We start from the raw sequence: 25503 nt of genomic DNA, 5'->3' as shown, positions 1-25503 counted from the left end.
ACTTCCCCCTGCTGACGCTTGATAACCAACTGACCTAGAAGGTCTTGGCCTTCACAAGAGTCTTAGTCTGCTCTTCGAATGAAAAGAATTGCTTGAAAAGCTTGCTTGAGTTAAAGCTCCAGAATTGATTTTTTCCCGCTATACACTATCTGTAGTAGCTCTTCGAATTTCTCATTTTTCCCGTGTTTGAAATTTTATCTCTTGGATAAGGTTTTTGTGAATTTCCTTTTTGAGCCACAAATTTATCTGAGTTTCAGATTCGATTTTCAGTAGCGCTTTCAGTTTAGTTTACTCCAATTGCAGAAACAGTCCTACTCTGTACATAGTTACAGCAACAAAATCTGAATGCAAATGCAGAAACTCAATCAACGGCAAGTCATGGACCACGATTGCTCTCTCTCCTGAACAGTCTGGCAAGCCTGTCTCTTGGAGCCAGGACCTCTCTCACTCCTCAGAAAGCAGCTAGTTAGCATTTCACCACTTTTGAGTCTCCGACCCCGCCATCTTTTCCTTTTCTCTCAAAGAAAATAGAATCAGCCAGGTGGAGACTTTCTTACCTTACTCTCCAATGAATCTCCCTCAAACACCTTCATCTGTAGTTTTGCCTTTTCTCCAATGTGAAAGCCTGAGATGATTCTAACCTGCTTCAAAGACAAATCATTCTAGATGTGCTACCGTGTTCTGCCTCTTCCTACTTTACTGCTTTTATGATGACTGCTTCTCCCTCTGTAGCCTTTCCACTACATCTGTCTTCTCAATGTTTACTCATGATCAAGTACTTCTCAACTTAAAAAACATAACCTTGGATCCACATCCTAACTTCAACTTTATTTATGGTTAAAATTCTTAGAGATCACACCCAGGTCCACTATGTTACCATCTTTACCCACACTTAAATTTATTGTGATCTTTTGCTCCCATAGGTCTGTTAAAACTGTTCTCATTGAATTTTTGGTTGCTAAATCCAGTGGACATTTTTCAGTCCTTATTAACTTAACCATGGGCTGGAATCCTTTTCAGTTGACCAAGAAAGTCTTGTTGGCTTTTGTATCCCTTGGCCCAAAGCCTAAAGGGCTTGTGAAAATTTCTGGCACATAACCAAGTCTCAATCTGATGAAAAAATTTAAATGGAAAATAGGCAGGAGCCAAATGGTGAAGGCTTTTAACACTGAGCTCTGAGGATTAATTTTCATTTTATTGGCAGTGGTCATCTAGAAAAGTATGAGCAGGGAAGTAATATCACATCTTTTGGAAAGTAAACTCTGGGGCAATGGATGATTGCTGTTTGCAAAGTGCCATGTAGACCAGCAGATCAGCATCACCTGGGAATTTGTCAGATAAAAATTCATAGGTCCCACCTCTGACCTATTGATTCAGAAACTTTGGAGGTGCAGTCAAGTGACATATGTCCCATGAAATTCAGAAGAACCAGTGTTATAGAAAAGAAACAGAGACAGAACAAGTGTGAGTTATCGAAGGCCTGAAATAGTCATGGAGGTGTTAGGAAGATGGGATACGTGGAGAAATGTAGTCAACCACTGGATGAAGGCCTTAGGCATTTTTTGGGTAACTACTGGTTTACTTCTTTCTAGAGGACATGCAATCCTAGTGCTGCCTCTGAGATCTCATTTGGATATTTGTTCAAAAGATGCTTACTGGGCTGAAGGTCATTTAGTATTATCAGGGAGCACACAGGCAAAGCCCTGAGCTAAAGTTATGATCTTCACTGTTTATATTAAATCATCTGTTCCAAGATCCTGGTAGATAAAAACCATGAGCACTTTCAGTAATTAGTGGAGAACGGTGTCACCCCAAGTGTGAACAATGAACACGTTTAACAGGAAAATGGATATCCTCATTACCAGAAGTTTACTTTCTTGTCAGAATTCCCCCCATCATTTTCAGTTGACCCAACAGGCAGACCAGGTGGTCCCGAGGGCTTTCAGCAGTTCACTTTTAGAAACCAACTGTGTTAAGATCTCAGAGCAAGAGGGCATTGGACAGGGGCACCTGGATGGCTCAGTGGGTTAAAGCCTCAGCCTTGGGCTCAGGTCATGATCTCAGGGACCTGGGATCAAGTCCTGAGGCAGGCTCTCTGCTCAGCAGGGAGCCTGCTTCTCTTCCTCTCTGACTACTTGTGATCTCTGTCAGATGAATAAATAAAATCTTTAAAAAAAAAAAAAAGGCATTGGACATGGACCCAGTGGATGAAGTGAGGAGTAACTGACTTCTCAGTTACAAGCCAGGGAAAGCAACTAGTTGACTTAGGTGGAAAAGGAATTTATTCAATGGGCAGAGATCACCCAGAAGGCTTGGAAACCAGCAGGAACAAAATATCCAAGATTCATGGGCAGATTTACACAGAGCAATGGCTACTCAATACTAGGTGCCAGGAGCTTACCTGCTGCCCTCACTGGATATTGGATACTGGGTGTTTTTCCCATTGATGGACACTGCTGTTCTCAAGATGGATCCTCCCCTATCACCCCCCCCCCACACACACACAAGAGAGAGAGAGAGAGAAATCCACTAACACAAACTTGCAAGTCATGTGTAATTTAAGATAGTAGTGATCTAAGATATCATCTGTATCAGAAACCAGAAAACCTGTAAAACCTTTTGCAGTAACTCAGAATACCAGTACATGTGATATGAAAAGGACATTATTCCGCCTGCTGCTCTCCCTTTCTATCCAACACATGCACACCTACTTGCTAGGCTCTAAGATACCTGCAAAGAATTCCAGGCCCTATAGTGACATTTAAAAATGAGGGAGAACAAATCATTTTATAAGAACTCCCATGAAGGCTTAGAAAGTGGGCAAGAACAAAGGTGATAAAGGAGCAGTAGGCTTGCATTTTACCTACTATTTGCTTCAGCTTGGTGAATTCAGGCTTAGAAAAGTGAAGTGACCAACTTCCCTTAACATCACAAAATAGTTAAAGCTAGACAGGAGAACAATGTCATTTGTGGTCTGATGCTCTTTCCAGTATGTTCTCCAAACCAGACTCAATTGGTCTTCATTGCCTCCTCTGGAAAACAAAGTGGTGTGACTTAGATTGTTAGACATTCAAAAGAGCTTCAAGGATGGTTCCTGTTCTCTTACAACCCATTAAATGTTCCAGTTCTCCATCATCTCTTGTTTTGTATTCTGCCTCTGATCTTCTGTATAACTGTCCTTGTTTCCTAATTTTAAGCTATCCAAAAGGATATACATTATTTTAAAAATCATTTGTGGGGAATAATAGTTAATTGTAAATAGATTCATGATGCTAACCACAAGTAACCTCGAATACTTTAATTTCTATTTCTGATTTTCTTTTCACAGCCAATTTAAATGTATTCGCAACAGCTTTATTCATATGAGCCCCAAACTGGAAATAACTCAGATGTCCATCACAGGTGAATGGATAAATTATAATACATTCATACAATAAAAGAACACTAGTCAGGAAAAAAAAAAAGAAGTCACAACTAGTGATCTCTGAGTTACTATGCAAGAATTTCAAAGCATCCAGTTGAGTGAAAAAAGCCAGAGGCAAGTGACTATAGTACATCCTCTATGATAACATTTATGAACTGAAGCAGCCAAATGCAAGTTATGGGGCTAGATATCACAACAGTGGAAGGGAAATAGGGAATGCAGACACTAGCGAGGGGTGCAAAGGTTGATGGTTCTCCAGTTATGTATATTTGTTAAAACTCAAACACCACAAGTAAAATCTGTGTATTTATTGTATGGAAACTACACTCCAATTTAAAAAGTTACCCAGACATCTAACAAGCCACAGGAATCTTACTTCCTGTTTCTGGGCTCTTGGGACAGAGGCAATAGTTAACTATCAAAAAGAGATTTTCATGGGACGCCTGGGTGGTTCAGTTGGTTGGACGACTGCTTTCAGCTCAGGTCATGATCCCGGAGTCCCGGGATTGAGCCCTGCATTGGGCTCCCAGCTCCACGGGGAGTCTGCTTCCCCCTTTGACCTTCTCCTCACTCATGCTCTCTCTCACTGCCTCTCTTTCAAATAAATAAATAAAATCTTAAAAAAAAAAAAGAGATTTTCACAAAACATTAAGATAAACTGTTAGAAAATGATGGTTAAGGAGATTCCCTAAGCCTGCAAAACCAGATCCTTCTTATAGGTCAACAATTTAAGAAGAAAAAAGTACATTTAAAAATACACGCTGAAGCTGATAACAAAATATTATTTTATTGTTGCAAAATTAAAAAAAGTAGACAAGCATATGTAGTTACAGTTCCAAGGCAGAACAATACAAATACATAAATTATTGCAGTTTTAAAAGAAAAAAAATGCAAGGTAATGTCTAAAACGCTTTTAAAACAGACTTGTTTTTCACCACTAGTTTCCTTTTCTTTTCCCAAAGACCTTAGCACAATTCTGTAAAGTAAATTTCTAACAACAAAGAGAGACTAGGTTCAATGGCCACAGTATAGGTTACTCAGCTTCAAAACAGGGTTAACACACACATACAAATTATAAAAGCAGGGATGATGGCACTTAACAGAAATCACTATGGAACATTTTCTAAATTGCCACTTTTGGGGGCAGCAGAATGGAAATACTCTACATGTTTGAAGAAAAACACATTTACCAAAATTCCTTTTGAGGGGTATGCAACTGAGGCAAGTCCAACTAACACTTTTTTGGAGGGAGTGAGGGCTCAGTATTCATCTTCAAGATTTTTTGGTTTTCCTTTGGTAAGCTTAAAATTGTGTACTAATTCAATATTGCCAAAATGCACTAATAATTTGGGTTCTTTTTAAACTAAGAAGAATAGGGAACGTATATGTTACAAACTAGGTGCTAAAAACAATCTTAGTGCTAGAGCCTTGCTCCGATTGTTTCATAGCAAGGTAACCAAGCTGCTGAAGGGGTGAGACTAAACTGTAAAAAGAGCAATTAGGAAGGGAGGAAGTGAAGGCGAACACTGATGTGTCGGACAAGACCTCGTTATTCTGCAGTATTAGAACCCTCCTCCACCACCCCTTTGCTTGTGCCAGAGCCCTAGTACCTTATTATTCTGCTAAATAAACTCTTTCCCTCCCTACCACAAAACTTAATGTGGCAAGAATAACCTGTTGAAGGTTTTAGCCCTTACTGATTCTCATCACAATTTTCCTCAAATAATTATTTCCACCAACCCTAAGTTAAAAATGCAATTAAACACTGAAATGAAAATCAATCGCCCTTGCTTTACAGCTGCATCTGAACAACAGATCTTTAAAAAGTTGGTAGGGTACTAAACTTTTTATTAAGTACTTAAAAATACTCATATATCTTACTTTAGCATAAGCAATATCCCAGTAAATCAGAAAAAAACACTGTAAGAACTTTACATTGTACCATTTGAAAATTTTCATGTCACAACCTAATTTTATGGTCACCAACTGAACCTCCTTATAAGCTACACAAATAATTTATTCTTTAAAAGTTCTTAAGTTTAGAGCATATACATTTTGAATTGCATTTTATAATATTTAATAACACAAGCAGATTTCTTCTAAAACAAAATGAAACCCAAGCTGGTTAGCATCAACACACATACAAATAGATCCTCAAAATTAATTAAAAAAAAACTTAGCAAAAATTGACAAGCTTCAACAGTGTAAACACCAAGGTAAAATATGTATCAACAAGAAAAGCATGTTAGACCATTTTCAGTGGTAAAGAATGTGATCAGATGAAAAACCCAAGAAATCTCAAGATGCCTGTCGAGATGCCAACAAAATAGAAGACAATTTGATTACACTTTTGAAATCACTTTCCAACATGAACTTGTTATTTTAAAAAATAATTCTCAAGTGTATACAAAAATGGGCACTTTGTGGTGAAATGAGCATAAAACTTGAAGAACTAAGAACATTTCTTTGCTCCAACATCTAAGGAACTACATGATGGAACAAAACGCCACTAATCCGCTCTCTGCATCACCTGTTACTGGGTCCTAAGTGCTTGCCTTGTCTTTTTCCTTAACAAAAAGAAAGAAAGAAAGAAAGAAAGAAAGAAGACACCAATTTGGGTATTAAATGCTTTGATCAAAGGATGATAATCTCAAATTAAAATAGATTTTTAACTTAATTAAAAGTCTGAACAAATTTGAAAACTTTAATCTTGAAAGTGAATAGTCTTGTGTGATCAAAATTGCTTTCGACTTCAAGTTGATTTTTTAAAACTCAATTTGTCTAATTATGAAATCTACCATGAAAAAACATTAGTCTTATTTCACTCCTCTGACTCATATAAGCTCTGAAAATGTTAGTAACAGCTGATGGCAGTCTTCTTCCTTTTGCTGTTTTTGAAACTGATGGTATATACAAGATTTTCTTCTAAACTTCCTCAAAAAGTACTAACCACTGCACTGAAGAATAGCCAAGTATGGTAACTAATATTTGTAGTATTTCATGTTCTCTCAAGATAGAACTTAACTCTGTCCCTTACTTTTATTTTTGCATATATACAATAATTGCATATTCAATCAAGAAAACTAGGGGCGCCTGGGCGGCTCAGTGGATTAAGCCTCTGCCTTCAGCTCAGAGTCCTGGGATCAAGCCCTGCATGGGGCTCTCTGCTCAGAAGGGAGCCTACTTTCTCTTCTTTCTCTGCCTGCCTCTCTGCCTACTTGTGATCTCTCTGTGTCAAATAAATAAATAAAATCTTAAAAAAAAAAAAGAAAGAAAGAAAGAAAGAAAACTAACCCAGGAATCAGTTTACCAAATATGTGGATAAGCTGCTGTACAAAATCTTTCAAGAAAAAAATTCTTTTACTGCCATATTCATCCAAATAAAATACTAATGTGAGTACCAGCACCACAGATTTTTTTTTTTTTTTAACAGCACCTTTCCTTTGAAGAGCTTAGGTAGAAATATCTAAATGGAATAACCAGACTCTCCAATTAAGACCATAAGTACATGCACAATCCCACCCAATTGTTCCAAACTCAATTAGTAAAGCTACATATTTGCCAGAAACAAAGCAAACACTTTTCTTTGGATTAACACTGTTGCATTTAGGACTGCCCCATATGGCTCATACTCTGGAAATATGCTACTACTGGTATCAAGTGCAACACATCCCAAACTTGGACGGCTGTCCCTAAGTGACAGAAGTAGAAGCACAAACGTGTGCAAGCACACTGGCTTGTAACATTCTTGATGAATTATGCCAAATAAGAGTAAAGTCAAATTAAAAAAATGTGACCTAACAACTAAGCACTTTACTGGCATCATCAGGAAATGTCTTTATTCAACTTGTAAAATTATAAAGATTTTGATATTGCACACATTCAGTTTAAAGCTTATCAAAACTAAGGCAATGTATCCCCACTCCCTGGATCTTAAATTCATTTTGGATGACTCAAAAGAATCGAGAAAAATTGAAAACATTTTTCAAAAGCTCCAAAAACAGTTACATCATACTTAAAACAAAACAAAGCAAAATCAACTGTGATATCAATTAATACTTTGAGGCAAATTTAACACATCTTATCATTACAAAAAGTTGTTTTCTACTAGATTGAGGCGTTTCTTTGCTTAGTCAAATACTGTTTGTGTTCAAGACTAAAATCTGACCCAAGCCAGGGCAGGCTGCCAGATTTAAGATAGAAGTCATTCGTATCTTTATGCATGAAGCTGCCAAGCTAATGGGCTTTTCTGCAGATTCTTTCAAGCAAAAATCTTACCTCATAAATACATTCTAAGCACCAACTAAAAACAGAATTTAGAGCCCATTTTAATTCTGCACTGGTTATAGCTTTTACTACATAATACACTGTTAAAAAACATATCTAGCTGTTTGAGATGACCAACTAGTTCAGAATTCTTTGGAAACATCACAGGCAATTTACAAGAATATCCCTTCGAAATGGGCTTATTTTTTTTTTGAATCAGTTTTATTTTTCTGTGTCAAGCAGTCTTCTCTTCTCCTTTAAATTCTAAAGTTTAGAAAAAAAAATCTCACAATGTTTTCTTTGGGCACTAATTTCAGTGATGCTGCTAAGAGAATGTGGACAGTTTAAGGATTCTTGAACTGTATCTGCAGTGGCAAACAGAAGAATTTGAAGCTTTTTATAAAGATGGGACAACAATCTTGCAGCACATTCAATTTGACAGATACTACATTTGACCTGGAAGTGAGGCTTGACTTACTCTGTCCAAATTCTAACACATCAAAGTCATTAGAATGGAAATAATAATGAAGTAGAGAGGCTTTTACTTCTATGGAGACAAGGTGACATATGAAAACTAGATTAGCATTTTCCTTCTTAACTAACTCAGAACTGCTTTTGTTAGCAAAAAATAATGTTCTTTTTTTTTTCTTGGATACTTGCTTTAAAAAGTTATTAATTCCTCTTTCATAGATTTATCAGAAGTCAAAACAATTCAACTAGATAGATTTCTACTCCAAAATACATTTATCTTTGGATAACAAGGTAATAGTAAAAAGAGTGTATTAAGAGAATAAAATACAGTGATATGAAATATGGATGAACATACTGACACAGGAAAGTGTAAATATAATATACAGTGGCATTCAAATACACATTTATAAAGAGAATGGAAAGGTACCTAAAATAGCATTTTTATATATAAAATTTTCATATTAAAATATTGCTCATAATAAATAAGAGGTGTATTATGAATTCCATTTCCCTCTTAAAATTATCTTTAGTAGTTCAGACTAATCTAAAGAGTTTTTTAAAAATTTTCTATTGTCTTGATAGGTGAATTACATTAAAAATATGTTTAATAAAATCACACTGTAACAACAGTCACATGTGGTAAATTAAGCGGGGCCATTTAGTAATTAAGGGAAGAAAAATTCCCAAAACAAACCATAATGATTAATCCTAGAAGACTAAGAGTGTAATGATCTGCTTTATTTGACAAAGATGTTAAATACTGCCTTCAGCTTTGCAAATTTAATGACCATAAAGAAATGGACTGTAACTTTCTTCAACGTCTTCAAAGTTGGCATGCCTAGCAGCCCAATAAATGGTAGGGGCATGAGGGCAAAGGAAGTAAGTGTAAGTTTAGTTCAGTTGTTCATGGGTAGGTGTGACTTCATTCCTGTTCGCCCCACTTGCAGACACGGTAACTTGGAACAGTTCTTGAGAAGCTGTTCAATGGCAACGTGGCGGACATGGAGCTCTGAGGCCAAAGAATCTTTTTCTTGAACTTGATGCGTCAACTCTTCAAAAACTTCTGTAAAGATTTAAAAGGTAGTTGAATACATAAATGGGTTCAATTAGTATCTACTATGGCTTATGGATAGGAAGTGCCTATTCATACCCAGGTCTGGAAACCCCTCTAAGAGGCTTTGGAATCAGAGTACCTTCATTTCTGAATTCTTGTTCCTATGCTTTTATGAGTCTCAGGCAAGTAACTTAAACCACATTTTCATTTCCTCTTATGTATAACCTTGATATTAACAATAAGCATCTCACAGGACTACTGGGAGAAGTAAATGAGATCACACCTGTAAAGTTCTTTCCATAGAATAAGCACTTGATAAATACAAATTGTTACTACTATTTACTATTATTAATTTACGATTATTATTGTGACACTGGCTGTGAAGTTAAGGAAGGAACGTAATATAATCCTTAATCTGTTATTAATTGAATGTGTGATCTCTATAAGCACCTTAATGTCTCTGAAGTGGTTTCCTCACCAAAATGGGAATCAAATATTTAAAAAAAAAAAAAAAGGAAACAATTGGGGAATTTGAACATTAACTGTTGTTAGTGTTAGTATACTATTTGACTACTAGCTGTTTTTTTCTTTTTTTTAGGGGTGATAATGAGGTTGTGATTACTTGAAAAAAAAAAAAGTTATGTTTTAGAGAAAATCCTGAAGTATTTGTGGAGAAACAATATGTTGTCTGGAACCTGTTTCAGAATAATCCATGCTGGGGGTGGGAGTGGGGCAAAGGAACGGGTGCAAGTAGAGATGACAGAAAATGAGCTATGCTTTTGATAACAGCTGAAGCTGTTAAAGATGGGTCATTCTCACTACTTCTGTGTTTGAAATTGTTTTTAATTTGAAAACACCCACGAAACAGGGCAAACACAACCCAGCGGAACTTAGGGAGTGCAAGCATATGGTGCCTGGCACAATAAACTGTTAAGAAGGGCAGAGGTTCAGCTCAAAGGTAGAGGTCTCCAGGTCTCCATTTTTACTGAAACACGAAAAACCGAAGTCCTCTTGATTTCATGAAGAAGTTGTTTTCTTATTCTTTTTGCTCTGGAAACTCCAATAGGTTCTAATCCCATTTCCAAATTTAAATGCAGATAAAGCTAATAGTGTCCTGTCACAGGGGATTTTCTGTATCAACATTTTCACAAGCATAAGATATTAACACTGATTCTTTACCCTGTATTTCCTGTCGGAGCTTTGCTTTCAGTTGCTTTACCTCACCAAGAGTCATCGAATTCACTGAAACATGAAAATATGTTAATTATTACCATAGTAACATGGGGAAATAAAACATCTAACTAATTAACTAATAGTTAATTTTTTAAAAAACATTTGCACTTATCTGCTACTACAATATTCACTGGTACTTTAGTAGGAGCCATTCATGAACTCCTGAAGTATGGAGAACATTTTCAACCCACAGTAAGAAACATTTTACGTCACTCCCAGTACGCCTCCACCATCTGAATCAAAAGTTATGCCAGAGAATACTTCGTATTATATCCATTGGATGCTGTTATTTCCCTTTGTTTCAGTTTTTAAAAAGTGCTAGAAGTCACTACTTATCAAGTTGATTATACTTAAGCAATACATAGTTCATGATGCACAGCTGGAAAAACAAAAAAGTACCACGGAAATAGTTTGAAAAACTGATTTGTCTACCTTGTTATGTAACCTTAGGTAATTCATATGTAGAATCGAGAAATTGCATAAAAATATACCCAAAGTCCCTTCAAGCTCGAAAATCCCTTGACTTAGAGTCAAAAAAATTAACTCAGCTTTGGGGCACCTGGGTGGCTCAGATGTTAAGCGTTTGCCTTTGGCCCAGACCATGATCCCTGGGATCGAGCCCTGCGTCAGGATCCCTGCTCAGCAGGGAGCCTGCTTCCTCCTCTCCCACTCCCACTAGGGTTCTCTCACTGTCAAATAAATAAAATCTTTAAAAAAAATTGTCTCAGCTTCTGTGAGTTTTTGCAGAAATAAATGCAAACTGAAAGGCTCACTTTTTCCAACTTTAAAATAAGTGCACACATTACCTTTGTCCTTCAGTGAAATGTCAGATTGTGGCTTCTGAAATGCCACCCACAGTCAGTTAGTGTTGTAGGGATGAGCAATGGGGACAGTGTGTGTAAGCCAATGCTTGAAGATGTACTTGTAAAACTACAGGAACTTCCTTCTGTTTGTCAATTACATTTAGTTTAATAAACTTAAAATGGCAAAAGATATGATGGACCGTAGAATTAGAATGCTTTACGACACAATAAGGAGTATTTCAGAGAACTGATGGAGAATCTAAGACATCTCATTTTTAGGGGGATAGATGAGGAAAGGGCAGACGGAGAGAGAGAGAATCTTCTTGGGGGGCAGATGGGGTGGAGAGATAGACTCTTACGCAGACTCCACGCCCAGCACAGGCCCAACACAGGGTTTCATCTCACAACCCTGAGATCATGACCTGAGCTGAAATCAAGAGTCAGACGCCTAACCGACTGAGGCACCCAGGTGCCCAAGATACCTCATTTTTGCTAGGGTGATCCTGTCATTTAATTAAGCTATAAAAATCTATAATTCTACAGCCAAATTCTTGACATACCACATGTATAAAAAGGTAAAAAGAAAATAAAGTCACCAAAACTGCAATCATTACCTTTCTCCCCATTTTACTTACATTCCTCTCTGCTGTACCGTGGATGCTGGGTCCGGACATCGGCCTCCGGATTAGAGATTATCTCTTCTTTTTTCTGTGCCTGGTTGTGACTGTGAGGCCACAATACACTGTTGTGGCATAGAGTGGCACCTGAATCTTGCAACATTGCAAGCTCAAAGTCTGTATTTCCCCTCTGCTCCAATATTCTTTGTGAACCGTTTGAGGGCCCGCCTGTACTTCCATCTATCCACTTCGCAGAATACTTTGGAACTTGGGAGTCAAACTGTGGGAGTAACTTCTTATCTGGCTTATGCCTGAAATTTAACAAGTGATGCTGGGGATTTTTAGAACATTCAGAATCAGAATACAGATCCTTATTTTGTGCATACTGTATAATCCAGTTTATCTTCTTACTCAAAATGGTTTTAACTTCTTCATAAGTACTTTTTGAAAGTTTAGATCGAGGACAATCCTGATTTGCAATCAAATGGTATTTTTCAAAGCAGTCTTTATGGCCCCTTAATGATTTGGTGTGCAGGAGATTTGATTTTGGTACTCCTATAGAAAAACAAAGAAACAGAAGTCTTAACATTTTGTTTAAAAGTTTCAATAAGATTATCCAAAAATCTTAGTAAAACACCGACGTCAGTTTGTGGTAGTTTGTATATTAAAGGAAAAATGCTGAAGAATATTGTTAATAATATAAAACATGGTCTAATAATTTCTTTTTCAATTGAACTATATATTCAGTAAAACTAAATTCTTATAAATAATAAAGGCCTTTCCCAGGATGCTGGTCCAGAGGTATGCTATTGCACAGAATTATAAAAAAGTACTAGCAAGCCATCAATTTACATTTACAAAATGTTGGCCTTTACAGTATGGTGCTTTGTTCACTACTTCTCCTTCAAGTACACACTTGTAAAAATTTCTATTGTAAGGCTCTATAAGAGAAATGTGTGACAATTTTTTTCCAATAAACACGCAATCATATTCTTAAATTAGTCATGTTTCACTGGATACACCAGAACCAGAAAAATACACTAATGAAAGCCTCAAAAAGTCAATGAACTGGTTAGATTTATTTAAGAAAATGAAAGCATCTAAAAATATCTCCACATTGGTTTTAGCTTACTAAAACTTTATCAAGATAGTTTTACCTTCTAGAAGAAACACATTACACACAATTATTTTTCATACAGCAGTAAAGTCAATCCACTAGGACACAATAACCATATAATTCTTTAACTCACAAATGTTTATTATATACCGTAAGTAGCAGAAATAGTCTTATTACACTCTTCTACCTCCCGCCATTAAAATAAAAAGATTTATTTTATTTGTTTATTTTAGAGAGGGGTGGGGGGGAACGCTGAGTGTGGAGCGCGGCAGTGGGAGAGGGACGGGCAGACTGCACTGAGCACAGAGCCCAATGCAGGGCTCAATCTCATGACCCTGAGATCACGACCTGAACCAAAATCAAGAGGCAGATGCCAACTGACTAGGCCACCCAGGCACCCTTCTAGCTCCCAAGTTTTAAACAGAGCTTAAGTAGCTCATTTCAATTGTTTTTTAAAGATTGAATACATTTTCAAATAACACAATACATTTCTTAACATAGAAGACCTTCATACATCTTCACAAATTCAAACTGCATTGTTAAAGTCAAACAGCAGTGCTTTTATACTGAAGGTGAGTAAGGGATGGGGAGCTGAAATTTAACACCTGCCAGAATTAACCAGTGTAAATCTGCTTAGTGTTGACAACAGGGTAAGTAGAGAGCAACTCAGGTGCTAGGTTAAAAAAAAAAAAAAAAAAGGTTTTAGCTGACTCCTCAGAAAAAAATTACATTCTGCATTCATCCTTTGTTTTAAAAATTGAAGCTGTAACAACTTTATTAACTGAACTCCAAACTCTGGGACTAATAGTAAGACAATGAAGTATCTGCACTTTAATGGTATTAAGGCAGGTATAAAAGTGCTTGTATTAATTTATTCTAAAATGATGTAACATCAGCCAATGGTGGGACCTGCTGAGTTTGCCAAAACCAGTGCAAACGGGCTACTGGTGGTTCCTCCATGAGCAAGCCATGTGAGTGCACCTGCTGAGCAGTGGTAATGTAATAAGCATTACGGGAAACTCAAATATCTGAGACTTGTGTCTTCCACTGAGCACAAAAACTGAACTTAAACTGACTTTCATACCCATTTTATTTACGCCTTTGCTACCTGTACTGCAGTTGTGTGTGTGGGTATGTTTCTGTTTTTTAACCAGTTATTGTCTGATTAGGTCAAATTTCCAGCAACATTAAGATATTTAAAGTGCAAACTCTCAAAGCTCTATTTGATAACACGGTGTACACTCTTGAGACTGCCATGCATTAACACAAAAAGGAAATTTACAAATCTGGCTTATTAGAATAAAACATTAAAGTTTTATTATATATGTTTAAGACCATAGGTAAGATAAAAAGTAGGTAGTACAAATTATAGACCAAATTAATAGCTCCACTCTGCTATTTGATTCTAATATTACTGCTCTGGATAAACAGAGGTAGGGAGAGAGAACCTGAACTTGCTTATTTTACTAATTCGAAGATCGATGAAAGAGCTGCCTTACTCTGCAGCTTCCCTTCAGTGTCACTGCCAACACATGGCCACAGCCAACCCCTGAAACCGTCAACGTTAGCCCAAGGCCACAGCTTAATCCACTGAGCAATGATTTAGTTGAATCTAATAAACATGGTAAGTTACAGGTTTCTCCTTCTGTCTATATGAAAGGAAATTCTTTGTTAAATGAAATGGGTTCTAAATCATGCTACAGAAATTACTTTTTTGCTGTTACTTTTGTGGGATTTGGCATTTACATAGAAGCTTCAAAAACTTATTGATAAAAAAATAAAGAATTATATGAAATGATGAATTTTGTGATATACCCAGCACTTTAACAGCAGGCCAACAGATGTCTATTTAAAGAATAATGTGGGCTTTTGAAGGTAAAGATTTTTCTTATCCAATGTTCCTCTTAGTAATTTGTGGAATACAACTTTTCTATTTTTTTTTTTTTTAAAGATTTTATTTATTTATTTGAGAGAGAGAGAAAATGAGATCAGGCCAGCATGAGAGGGGGAAGGTCAGAGGGAGAAGCAGACCCCCTGCTGAGCTGGGAGCCTGATGAGGGATGCGATCCCAGGACTCTAGGATCATGACCTGAGCTGAAGGCAGTCGCTCAACCAAATGAGCCACTCAGGTGCATGGAATATAACTTCTCTTTCTTTAAATATAATTTTTCTTTTAACTTTTACTTAAATTACCCCAATGAATGCTAGGAACCCAGAGAAGAATATGATTACATGCATATAAATAATCTTTTGAGATAAAGAGCAAATCAGAGAACTACAATATTCAATTTGCTGTGCAAATACATAAATTTAACATAAATGTCAGATTCTCTGAGATACTCACAAGAAAAAGTCACCTACAAAAGACATGAAAACAAGTGGTTCCTCAAACAAACCCTGCCTCAACCAAATGCCTTTTCCCCGACTCTCAGTGCCCAAACCCCAAATCCATTTCTCCTCCTCAGTCTGGCACCAAAGACTGCTCAAGAAGGAAACCTACAGTCCTTGACAGCTCCTGCCCTTACCCATCCCAAATGTTTTGCCGTCCATCTCGATGGCTTTTCTTCTGCCGTAAAATCTAGCAGTACAGCACCCCAACTCGCTTCACCCGCAGATCACCTCTCCCACGGCACTGTCAGGTCACCCCATCTCCTGTCCAGTTCTTACTCCAAGAAGCTTCTTTTACCCAATGTACCCGGGTTGGTTGATCGGACTAGATTTTGCAGGTGCCTCTTCTCCAGCTGGAAGTTCTGTGACAAAGAGGACCATATCTGTTTTACATGCACCCTCGGCATCATGCCTAGCACATGGTAAGTACTCAAGAAAAAGTCATTAAACAAATAAGGGAGAATTTAAATTATATTACACAAACAAACAAACAAAACTTACTACCAATTATCATTCAAAGTCTACACAATGAACTTTTGCCCATCCAAGTAAAGGGAGCCAGGCTGTGCAGTTCTGCCAGGGTACTCAGAGGTTAATGAAAAAAAGCCATCTTCCAGTGAAGTTACTCCTACATTGAGTTTAATGGGCCATTAGTCTGAAGAACTCATGAGTGGCACTGATTAAGAGATGGCAATCTTGTGGCATCATTCAATCTGACAGGCAAAATCATGAACTTCTCCGTTGTATAATTTTAATAGAATTTACACACAGTGAATATATAAGGTGGCTGTTTTATGCTGACTGTAGCTCACTACCTTTAATTTTGTTAAACTCTCTAACAATTTAAAACTTGACTGAGTTTTAAGGTTCAATTTGAAAATGTTAGTTTTATGAACATGGTTTAAAATATCCCACGTAGCAGCAGAGTTAACAAAAATTCAAAAATATAATATAAAAAGTAAAAGTGTAACACATTATACATATATAATATATTGACTACTTCGTATATTTGAACAGATAGATTACTTTTTAGTCTAGTAAAGAATGCTGAGTAGCACACTTAATTTGTATCTGTGATATACATGCCATTTTATAAACTCTTGAAGTGATTTTGTTTTTTTCCACTTCATCAGTTCGAATTATTGTAAGTGAAACAACCATTGCTATTATCAGAGATCCCAGTGAGTTTGCCTACTGACTTTTCAATTTTAATTGCATTTACAAGTATAAACAGCTCTGAGCACTAATTTGTTCCCTCAGCAGCTTTTGAGAGGGAATGAATCTAAACACAATTAAATGAGTTGATATTTTTGAGGAGCTGAGTTATAAGGAGTTTCCGAACCAGGTCAACAAAAATTGCATTACAACTCCCTTACTAATAAAGAAGTTGAAGGCCAATGTAATTGACATCCTAACTATTATGAAAACTTCTTTAAAACATACTTCAAAAATGTCCTTGTAATTTTTTTTTATCATGAGGTCATTATTATTAGAGAACCAAGACTTTAATTGGCAACCATAATTGCTTTTATTAAAGTACTAGTTTCCTCTGGATAGAGGCCAGTTAGAAATTTATATAGGCAGTATATTTCTATATGAACAGTGGTCTTTTAAAAAGTTCCTATTCAATATCTTTCTTTTTTATCTTTTCCAACCTCCAGCTCTGATTTTGTTATACCATTCTCACATACTTTGAAAACTCTCCCACTAACCCATCTGGCATGCTATCCTCATTTCTATTCTTTTAAGATAAATTTACTTTTAAGAAAATTTGGTTAAACCCACAGAAGTGCAAAACCACTCAAATAATCAATTTTTTTTTTTTTTTTGGTCTACATACCACCGTGGGTGGCCCTTTTAAAACAAGGATATCTCCATGCTTATATTTAATCTGTCTTTTATAGTAACATATTTTTTCCCCCGAGTCAGATGATACTCTAAATGGTGCTACAAAATAGGCACAAACCCCAAACACTGATCAAGTCCTATTACATGTCCCATCATCCTTGGATTTTACCCCTAGTTGCTGGAAGACCTCTCATTTATGATTTGGTGGTAATGAGGTAGGCTAAGCAATTTTTTCTTAATGTCCACCAGCTGGTCCTGTCAAAGAGCATGCTTCTCAGCCGACTACACTGATGTTACTGGCTTTATGCTTCATACATTCTTGAATCTTATCATCTGGCTGCCTTATTTGTGCTTACTCTGTCAATTAGACTTCATTTTGAATTTGCTTACTTATTTCATTTCCCAATCAAAGGAATGGCTTCTTCCACTTTGGTGCTCCCCAGGCACAGCATGTCTAATGCCACCGGTAGTTGGATGTAAAGCAGTAACACACGGCAGGAGCAGACTGGACAGTCTGAAGGGAGCATCCATGAGTTACTTCAGACATAAAACAGAATTACACAACTGGCAGTACTGGTTTTCCAAACTCTGGGTTTGTGTGTTCTTTCTTAATATTTAAATAAGGCAAGAAAATGGAGTTAGGAATTTGAGTTCCAGGCTGTTAACATGCTGTGAAGAAATCTTAAACACACTGCCTTCCAATATGACCAACATCTGTGCAACATTTCACGCAGTTCTGCTTCAAAATCTTTTATATGGATGCTCACGTTTTGCCCAGTTTAAAGAATTTTATCAGTTAAGGTGTTTTTATTTGGTGATCTTCTCTTGGTTGCTAAGAGAGCAAGGACAAGTACCTGCACGTTTATGTGCTGGCCATATGAAGAAGAATCCAGAGCTTACGTGTACATTGTAAAAATGGGAGGGGAGCTCAACTTTGTTGAACCAAGAAAGACTGAAGGGATTAAGAGGGTAAGTCTTTGTGAGGATGATTCCAATTTTGTACCAAAGAAAGAGAGGAAAAGCTCTATAGCTCTATAAGCAGGGATAGCACACCCACAACCATATTGCAGACAAGTCTTGGTTAGCCTACAAGTATTTGAAAAGAAAAAGAAATACACACACACACACACACACACACACACACACACATATATATCTCCACTTAGAATTTGGTTTTTCTTAAGAACCAAATCAGAAGTCTGGCAGCAACGGGCTAGTTATGAGAAGAAGCTACTGTCTGAAAATAGGGCAAGTGCTGTTTAATTCGAAACCGTTTTATCATTTCCTTCATGAGTGTGTAAGGAACCTGTGACCCAGCAGGCTATGCAGCTGTGTTCACTACTGACACTTGTACTGTACTGAGACTATGCAGTGATATCAGGTCTGAACTGCTTTGGTATAAAAACTGCTTGTTCTGATGATGCTTTTCTTTTTTTCCCAATGATGCTTTGACACCTCACTTGACCAGGCTATTCTTCATCTGATAAGCAAGCAGGAGCAGCCAAGCTAGGATTCAAGATGAGTTATTACTATTGTATCTACTGCCCATCACAGCCACTCACAGTGGAGGATGCTCAGATAGTCTATCCTGTCATGAGACTAAAGGTAGGAAATTAGACCAGCGGTGGGAAGGCAAGAATAGAAAGTTGGAGGACCTGCTTCCTTCCCACACCCACGGCAAGCTAGGCTTCTATTTTTATTGGTTGTCTTACATGCCTTCATGAGTCAGGCACCGCGAGTCTGTGGTTCTAACAGTGTCCTATTCCCTCCTACCCTATGCCTTTAGCTGAAGAGTCACTTAAGAGTGTGTCAAATTCAAGTATCAAACATACTGTTTAAAAGTAATAGGTAATTGCTTATCTCTGCATTTAGCAGATGGAATTGCTGGCAACCACAATAAGCCAATACACAGATGGGTTCAGCAACTTGCTTTTCCACATTTGGGAGAATCACCGCCCTAAAGAAAGATATACTAACAGGTGGACTTTAGACAGCAGATTGCAGCTTAGGATGTTTACTCCATTTTAAAGTTTTGTGTGTGCTAAGAGAAGGATTGAGCAGTTAAACAGCTTAATCCAGTGAATGAATTATAAGGGCAAATTTCAGTGAGCAGGAGTTCAGAGAGAGAATGTAAAAAGATAAACCACCATCTCTAATAACCAAGGAACTGAGGTCTGGGATGGAAAGGAGATCTATAAACTGCAAATGACTTGTTAAAAAGAGAACCTCTCAGGGCGCCTGGGTGGCTCAGTGGGTTAAAGCCTCTGCCTTCCGCTGAGGTCATGATCCCCTGCTCAGCGGGGAGCCTGCTTCCTCCTCTCTCTCTGCCTGCCTCTCTGTCTACTTGCGATCTCTGCCTATCAAATAAATAAATAAAATCTTTGGGCGGGGATGGGGGAAAGAGAACCTCTCAGTGAATTTTACTTTTTCATTGTAACAGCTGGCACCCTTGGGAGACACACCTACGTAAGGACTGTTTATTACTAACAGTACAAAAAGCAACAATTCCCTAATTTAGCTACCTGTTTTTTTAACTAGCCATGTCCAGTAGAACTTTCTGTGATGATGGACAGGTTCTGTATCTGTGCTAGCCAATACAGTAGCCACTAGCCACCTGGAGCTATTAAGCATTTGAATGTAGCTGATATGACCAAAGAACTAAAGTTTTAACCTTATCTAATTTTAGTTAAGTTTAATTACCACATTGTAGCGAGATTACCAAACTGGACAGGGCAGTTTGTCCAGAGGTAATTAAGCAAAAGGGTACTTGGCATGAGAACATGGATGGAAGCTACCCATGTTCTTACTGATGGTTTCATATGGGATACTAAGCTCACAGTAGCACACAATACAAAAAGCTAAATTTGTTTTTCTAGTACATTAAAATATGTCAAATTTAGACTATTTTTTAGGTGGCACAATTAAAGCTGCACTATAAAAAGTTTTAAGTCAATAATCCAAGTGACCCAAGTAAACCTCTACTTGTTCCATTTTCCCCAAAACTTTAACTGAGTGTAGACATTTACTCTAAAATTGTTTTTGTGCACAAAGCTGTCATAAAAGACTCTTGAAAGGCTACTCAAATTAACTGTAGTATGATTGTGAGCTATCAATTTTAAATATCTACTTGTATGTGACACAGAAAGACTCTAATTTGCAGAAACCACCCTCCCCCCACCCGCCCCAAGCCCCCCGCTTTCCTAAAATTACAGGTTCAAAAGCCAGAAATGTGATAGGGGTATGAATTCTTTGCTCTTTATCTCCTGAAACCTGGTTAAGGTTCTGAATGATTGATCTTACAAATAAGAAAAACAAACTGAAAAGCTGTCCCATAGTTATTTTAAAACCTCAGTTTTACGTCTCAACTTTGTGTATACATTGGAATCACAGTTCTTAAAACTCTTAAGTTCTTAAAATTCTATTCCTTAAGTAAATGCTAACTGGCAGAATCTAGTAGAGATATATTAATTAGTGAATTTGAAAGCATGTATAATTCACTTACCACTATAGGTAGTAAATCGTAAAAGTTCAGGCTAATGGGAAACAATCATTACAATTCATTAACCAGTTGATAAGAAAAACTAAAGCTAAAAAAAAGCAATGATAGGTGATAAATCATACTGCAAAATGCTAAAATAGAAAATTGTGACCATGTGTTATAATTGCATCAAAGTAATTCTACAGTAGAAAGAACGAAACAAAGGGGTCAGAGAACTGACATATGACAAAGTTTTCCTTTCACAAAACAAATAGTTTTTTTTTTTTAATTGGAAGATTACATGGTATTAATTCAGCAGTAATGGAAGCCATTAAAACAAATGATAGGGCTGCGAATTGGGACATGCCTCTGATCTAAAAGTCTACCTCTGAGAATTTAAGCTACAATGGAATGGGGATTTAATCAGACAAGCATAAAAGATGTACATATAAAGATTGGTACTGGTAAACTGCAAGGAACCTAAACATTCATCAATAGATAGTGGTTAAATAAATTAGGGTACAATGGGATGCAACCTTAAAGAAAAAGTGGTAGAATTTAATCTAACATGAAAAAGATGTTCCGAATATTGTAAATGAAAAGGCTGCTTATTAGTTGGTACATAAAGTTTGATTTCATTTTTTAAATACAATATATTGGGGCGCCTGGGTGGCTCATTAAGCATCTGCCTTCAGCTTAGGTCAGGATCCCAGGGTCCCGGGATCCAGCCCCCCATTGGGCTCCTTGCTCAGCAGGAAGCCTGCTTTCTCCCTCTCTCACTTCCCTGCTTGTGTTCTCTTTCTCTCTGTATCTCTCTCTGTCAAATAAATAAAATCTTAAATACAATATACTATACCTGTGTGCACATGCACATACATAATCTACTGCAGAAAATCATTTAGAACATAACAAAAGTATCAAGAGATTGAAGGTAGATAGGTGGGCCTATGAATCTTAACATTTTTGTTGCATCCTGTATTTTGATTTTTCTATAATAAGCATAATTTGCTTTTTCAATGAAAAACATTTAAAAAATGCCTGTGAAGAAATACATTTTGGTTTGGGAAAGAACACAGCATTCCTTAGTCCAAGACAAATTATGCTTTAAGTTATTGTACTGTATGTTCCAACGGACTAAGTGAAACAATAAAGACTGAGTTACTGAAATTGTAAAAGACACACACATGCCTAAAATTCTCAAGTTTTATCAAGACTGTGAGAATTTGGGCACCTGGGTGGCTCAGTGGGTTAAGCCGCTGCCTTCGGCTCAGGTCATGATCTCGGAGTCCTGGGATCAAGTCCCGCATCGGGCTCTCTGCTCAGCCTGCTTCCCTCTCTCTCTCTGCCTGCCTCTCCATCTACTTGTGATTTCTCTCTGTCAAATAAATAAATAAAATCTTTAAAAAAAAAAAAAAAAAAAAAGACTGTGAGAATTTTATGTAGCAAGGAAAAGGATCCACCTTCAAATGAAAACAGTTCTCCTGTCTCCCCCAAAAATCAGCAGCTGCTACATGAAGGAAATGATGAAAGCTAGAGCAGAAAAACCTAGTGAAATCATATCACAGAAAGGTAAACTCAGGGGCACCTGGGTGGCTCAGTAGGTTAAGCATCCGACTCTTGATTTTAGCTCGGGTATTGCAGGGTCGTGAGACTGAGCCACATAAGGGGCTCTGTGCTGGGCGTGGAGCCTACTTAAGATTTTCTCTCTCCCTCTCTCTCTGCCTCCAACCCCCCCCCCCGAAAAAGGTTAACTCATAATAAATTCAAGCCTCCTCAATGTACATAAAACATTATTTTGTCAACGGAGAAGCTGTTCAATATACAAATCACAGGAATCTTTTCAGTACTATTTCATCTTTTGAGATGAAATGCAAACAGAATCCTTCTGTATCTGAATTTAAATACTAACATTTGCATCACATACTAAATATACTAAATATATTTACCACAGGGCTTCTATATTCATCATCTCCTCTATATAATATATGTACTCCCAAAAGTTGAGCCATCGCACATTAGGATAAAGGAGAAGTAAATGGTGTTTAGAACAGAGGAAAAACTTAGACAAAGACATGGAAGTGAGAAAGAAAGGGAGGGAACCGGAGTGGAAAGGGCAGAGATGGAGGGGGCACCCCTTTGGAAGAGTAATGAAAGATCCAAGTGGCCAGTTGAACGGATATCATAACGCATCTTAAATGTCATGTTAGGGAGGGGTACCTGGGTGGCTCAGTGGGTTAGGCCTCTGCTCACGGCTCAGGTCATGATCTCAGGGTCCTGGGATCAAGCCCTGCATCGGGCTCTCTGCTAAGTGGGGAGCCTGCTTCCCCCCCTCTCTCTGCCTACTTGTGATCTCTCTGTCAAATAAATAAATAGAATCTTAAAAAAAAAAAAAAGTCACGTTAGGGAGCGAATAACTTAACCTGAAGAAAATGGCAAGGAGTCAGTGGATAGTTCTAGGACAATGAATGACACGAAGAGATCTGTACTTTAAAGACCTTTCTCAATACTGAGAGAGAACTGGGGGTGCAGGGCAGTGATGGGGATAAAGGGATTAAATTTATGAAATGAATTAAATGGTCTTGAGGAAATACTTGTTAAGGAGGAAAAAAGGCCTGGACAAAATTATAGCAGTGGGAATGAAAAGTAGGAACAAACAGGAGAGAACCAATAGGGCTCAAAGACAGACTGCAAAAAGAGGATGGGTGGAAGGAGCAGGGTAGCAGATAGGACCTGTTGCTAACTAACAGGCCAATTTGCCTTTGTGTATCAGAAAATCATCCCGGCCAGAGCACACAGCTTGAACAGCAGAGCCTAGGTAAGATTTCTGCTCTACACATCCCTGCACCTACAAAACTCTACATGGAAAGTCCTAAAGAACCTGGAACTCTTCATTCACTAATGGTGCTTTTTCAAAGTTTGCTCCTGAGACCACCTGCCGAAGAGTTACCTGGGATTATTATTAAATGCAAATTTCTAGACTCAACTCTAGACCTACTGAACCAAAATCTCTGCATAAGGAGCCCACAGTTTCATGTGAACAAAAGATGAATGAAATATAAATTACATGTGTATATGGAAGTAGAGATAAATTTAGTTCAAGAAACGAATTCAAGACACATTCAGAATATCTAACTGGAGAGGTCTAGCAAGCAGTTGAATGTACAGATCTGGCACTTAGAAGAAAGATTTGGTTTGGCGTGGCACTGTGTCTGTGGTAAAGTAGAGGTATGGTTGAAGACACTGCAGTGAAAGAAATCAAGTAGTGCAATATGAGAAGACAAGAACAAAATTCAATGAAACACTAGTATTTCAGGGACCTGTAACAGTCAATGAACCTGGAAAGACAGAACACTGGATAGAAATAAGAAGACATATATTTTATCATAGAATCCAGGGAGTCAAGTATTTCAAAAAAGTGGGAAATGTTAAATGTCAGATTTTGAAAATGGTGACCAATTATAGGGCGCCGAAGAGTGAAATGGGAGCATGGACAGAGGAGACCTTGAACGGACACTACTGTTTTAAGAACTATGGTTTAAAGGAAAGAAAGAATTTTCACTTGATTTTTCCTTTTAAATATAGGAGACAAAAGCATTTCTGCCCTTCTAATTATTCTTTTGGTCAATCTGGCAGGGTACAGAGATGATAACTGTAGGTAGGTAAGATGATGAGTAAACCCAAGTTAAAACAAATGGAGGAGAGGATAAATAAATGAATTAAGAAGAGTGGGAGGAAGAAGACGGTCTGTAAAAAAGCATGAAATTTTTCTATATCCACACTTAACTGGATGAATTAAGATCTTAATTTCTTTCTCAAGATACTCATGGCTAGTATTCATCAGACACAGTTAATAAATACACTGGTAATCTAAAAGCTTTCCGGAGAACTTTCTGATACAGTATGTAGGAATTGTATTTTATCTATATTGTATTTATTCTACTTTGTAGTAGAAATACAGCCAGAATGTTGCTTGACATTGAGTTGAAAATTGTTGATATCCTGAAAATATTCTGAGAAGCCAAAGTAACATAGTCAAGATTATAAAGGAGACTTTTTAATAATAATAAACAGAAATGTTCTCAGGGTAAATATTAATAGTGTTAATGAAGAAGTAAAAAGAATACAAAAATTTTAACATATTTTATGTATGTGTAAGTATCTTATATTAATTTTGAAATATTCCCCAATGCCACTAAACTAGGCTGTTTTCAAATCAGACTGGCAATTTTTGTTCCTTAAATTCAGTGTAGATATTATTCCACCAGTTATCCTAAGTTTTAGGTATTAAAAATGTCATTTAAATATATTTATAGAATACTTTATAGAGACAGGAAGGTGCTTTTAGTGTCTACTAAAATCTCCACATTACTACATAGGAAATGAACATTAAGTGTGAATTTTAAGTAAGGTAATACATGGAAAAATATATTAGTGACTGAATTTATACCTCATAAAGGGAAATAATTCCTTATCCTCTTCTAACATGCTATATAATTCCTTTATTCTACTGTCTTTTACCTCCTCGCAAGTAAATTTTGCAATGGTGGGATTTATGTTTGTTTTGTTCAATGTTTTATCCTCAGATACTGGAATAATTTCTGGCAGTTGCTTAATTAATATTTACTAAATAACTGAGCTTAAAAAATTGCCATGGACCCAACCACATAGCTTTAATTATGAAATTTAGATTTTAATGGGTATGCACAAATCATTATTCTGCCTTACTGGTATACAACTGAGAAAGTAATGGCAAAAAGCAACCAAAAATAGATACACTAATTTAAATTTATTTGTAAATAAATGA

At 37.0% G+C, this 25503-nt stretch overlaps 1 protein-coding gene across 3 annotated transcripts in view; it reads right to left on the bottom strand.

The window, feature by feature from the left end:
- Positions 1-6658: 6658 nt before the first annotated feature.
- Positions 6659-25503, bottom strand: part of C6H21orf91 (chromosome 6 C21orf91 homolog) — a 30385-nt gene continuing 11540 nt past the window's right edge. The window contains exons 2-5 of one of the 3 annotated variants that reach the window (XM_044251094.1): positions 15511-15735; positions 11887-12423; positions 10395-10457; positions 6659-9224 (exon numbers count right to left, since the gene is read on the bottom strand). In XM_044251094.1, coding sequence (XP_044107029.1) covers positions 9058-9224; positions 10395-10457; positions 11887-12423; positions 15511-15535 — 792 coding nt within the window. In that variant the 5' untranslated portion in view covers positions 15536-15735 and the 3' untranslated portion in view covers positions 6659-9057. The remainder of the gene's footprint in view (positions 9225-10394; positions 10458-11886; positions 12424-15510; positions 15736-25503) is intronic. The other 2 variants (XM_044251093.1, XM_044251095.1) reach the window with 2 other exon arrangements.

Source organism: Neovison vison, chromosome 6 (assembly GCF_020171115.1).
Source record: "Neovison vison isolate M4711 chromosome 6, ASM_NN_V1, whole genome shotgun sequence".
Classification (NCBI taxonomy): domain Eukaryota; kingdom Metazoa; phylum Chordata; class Mammalia; order Carnivora; family Mustelidae; genus Neogale; species Neogale vison.
Note: the sequence above shows the minus strand (reverse complement) of the source record. Positions and strands in the feature narration are given on the sequence as shown.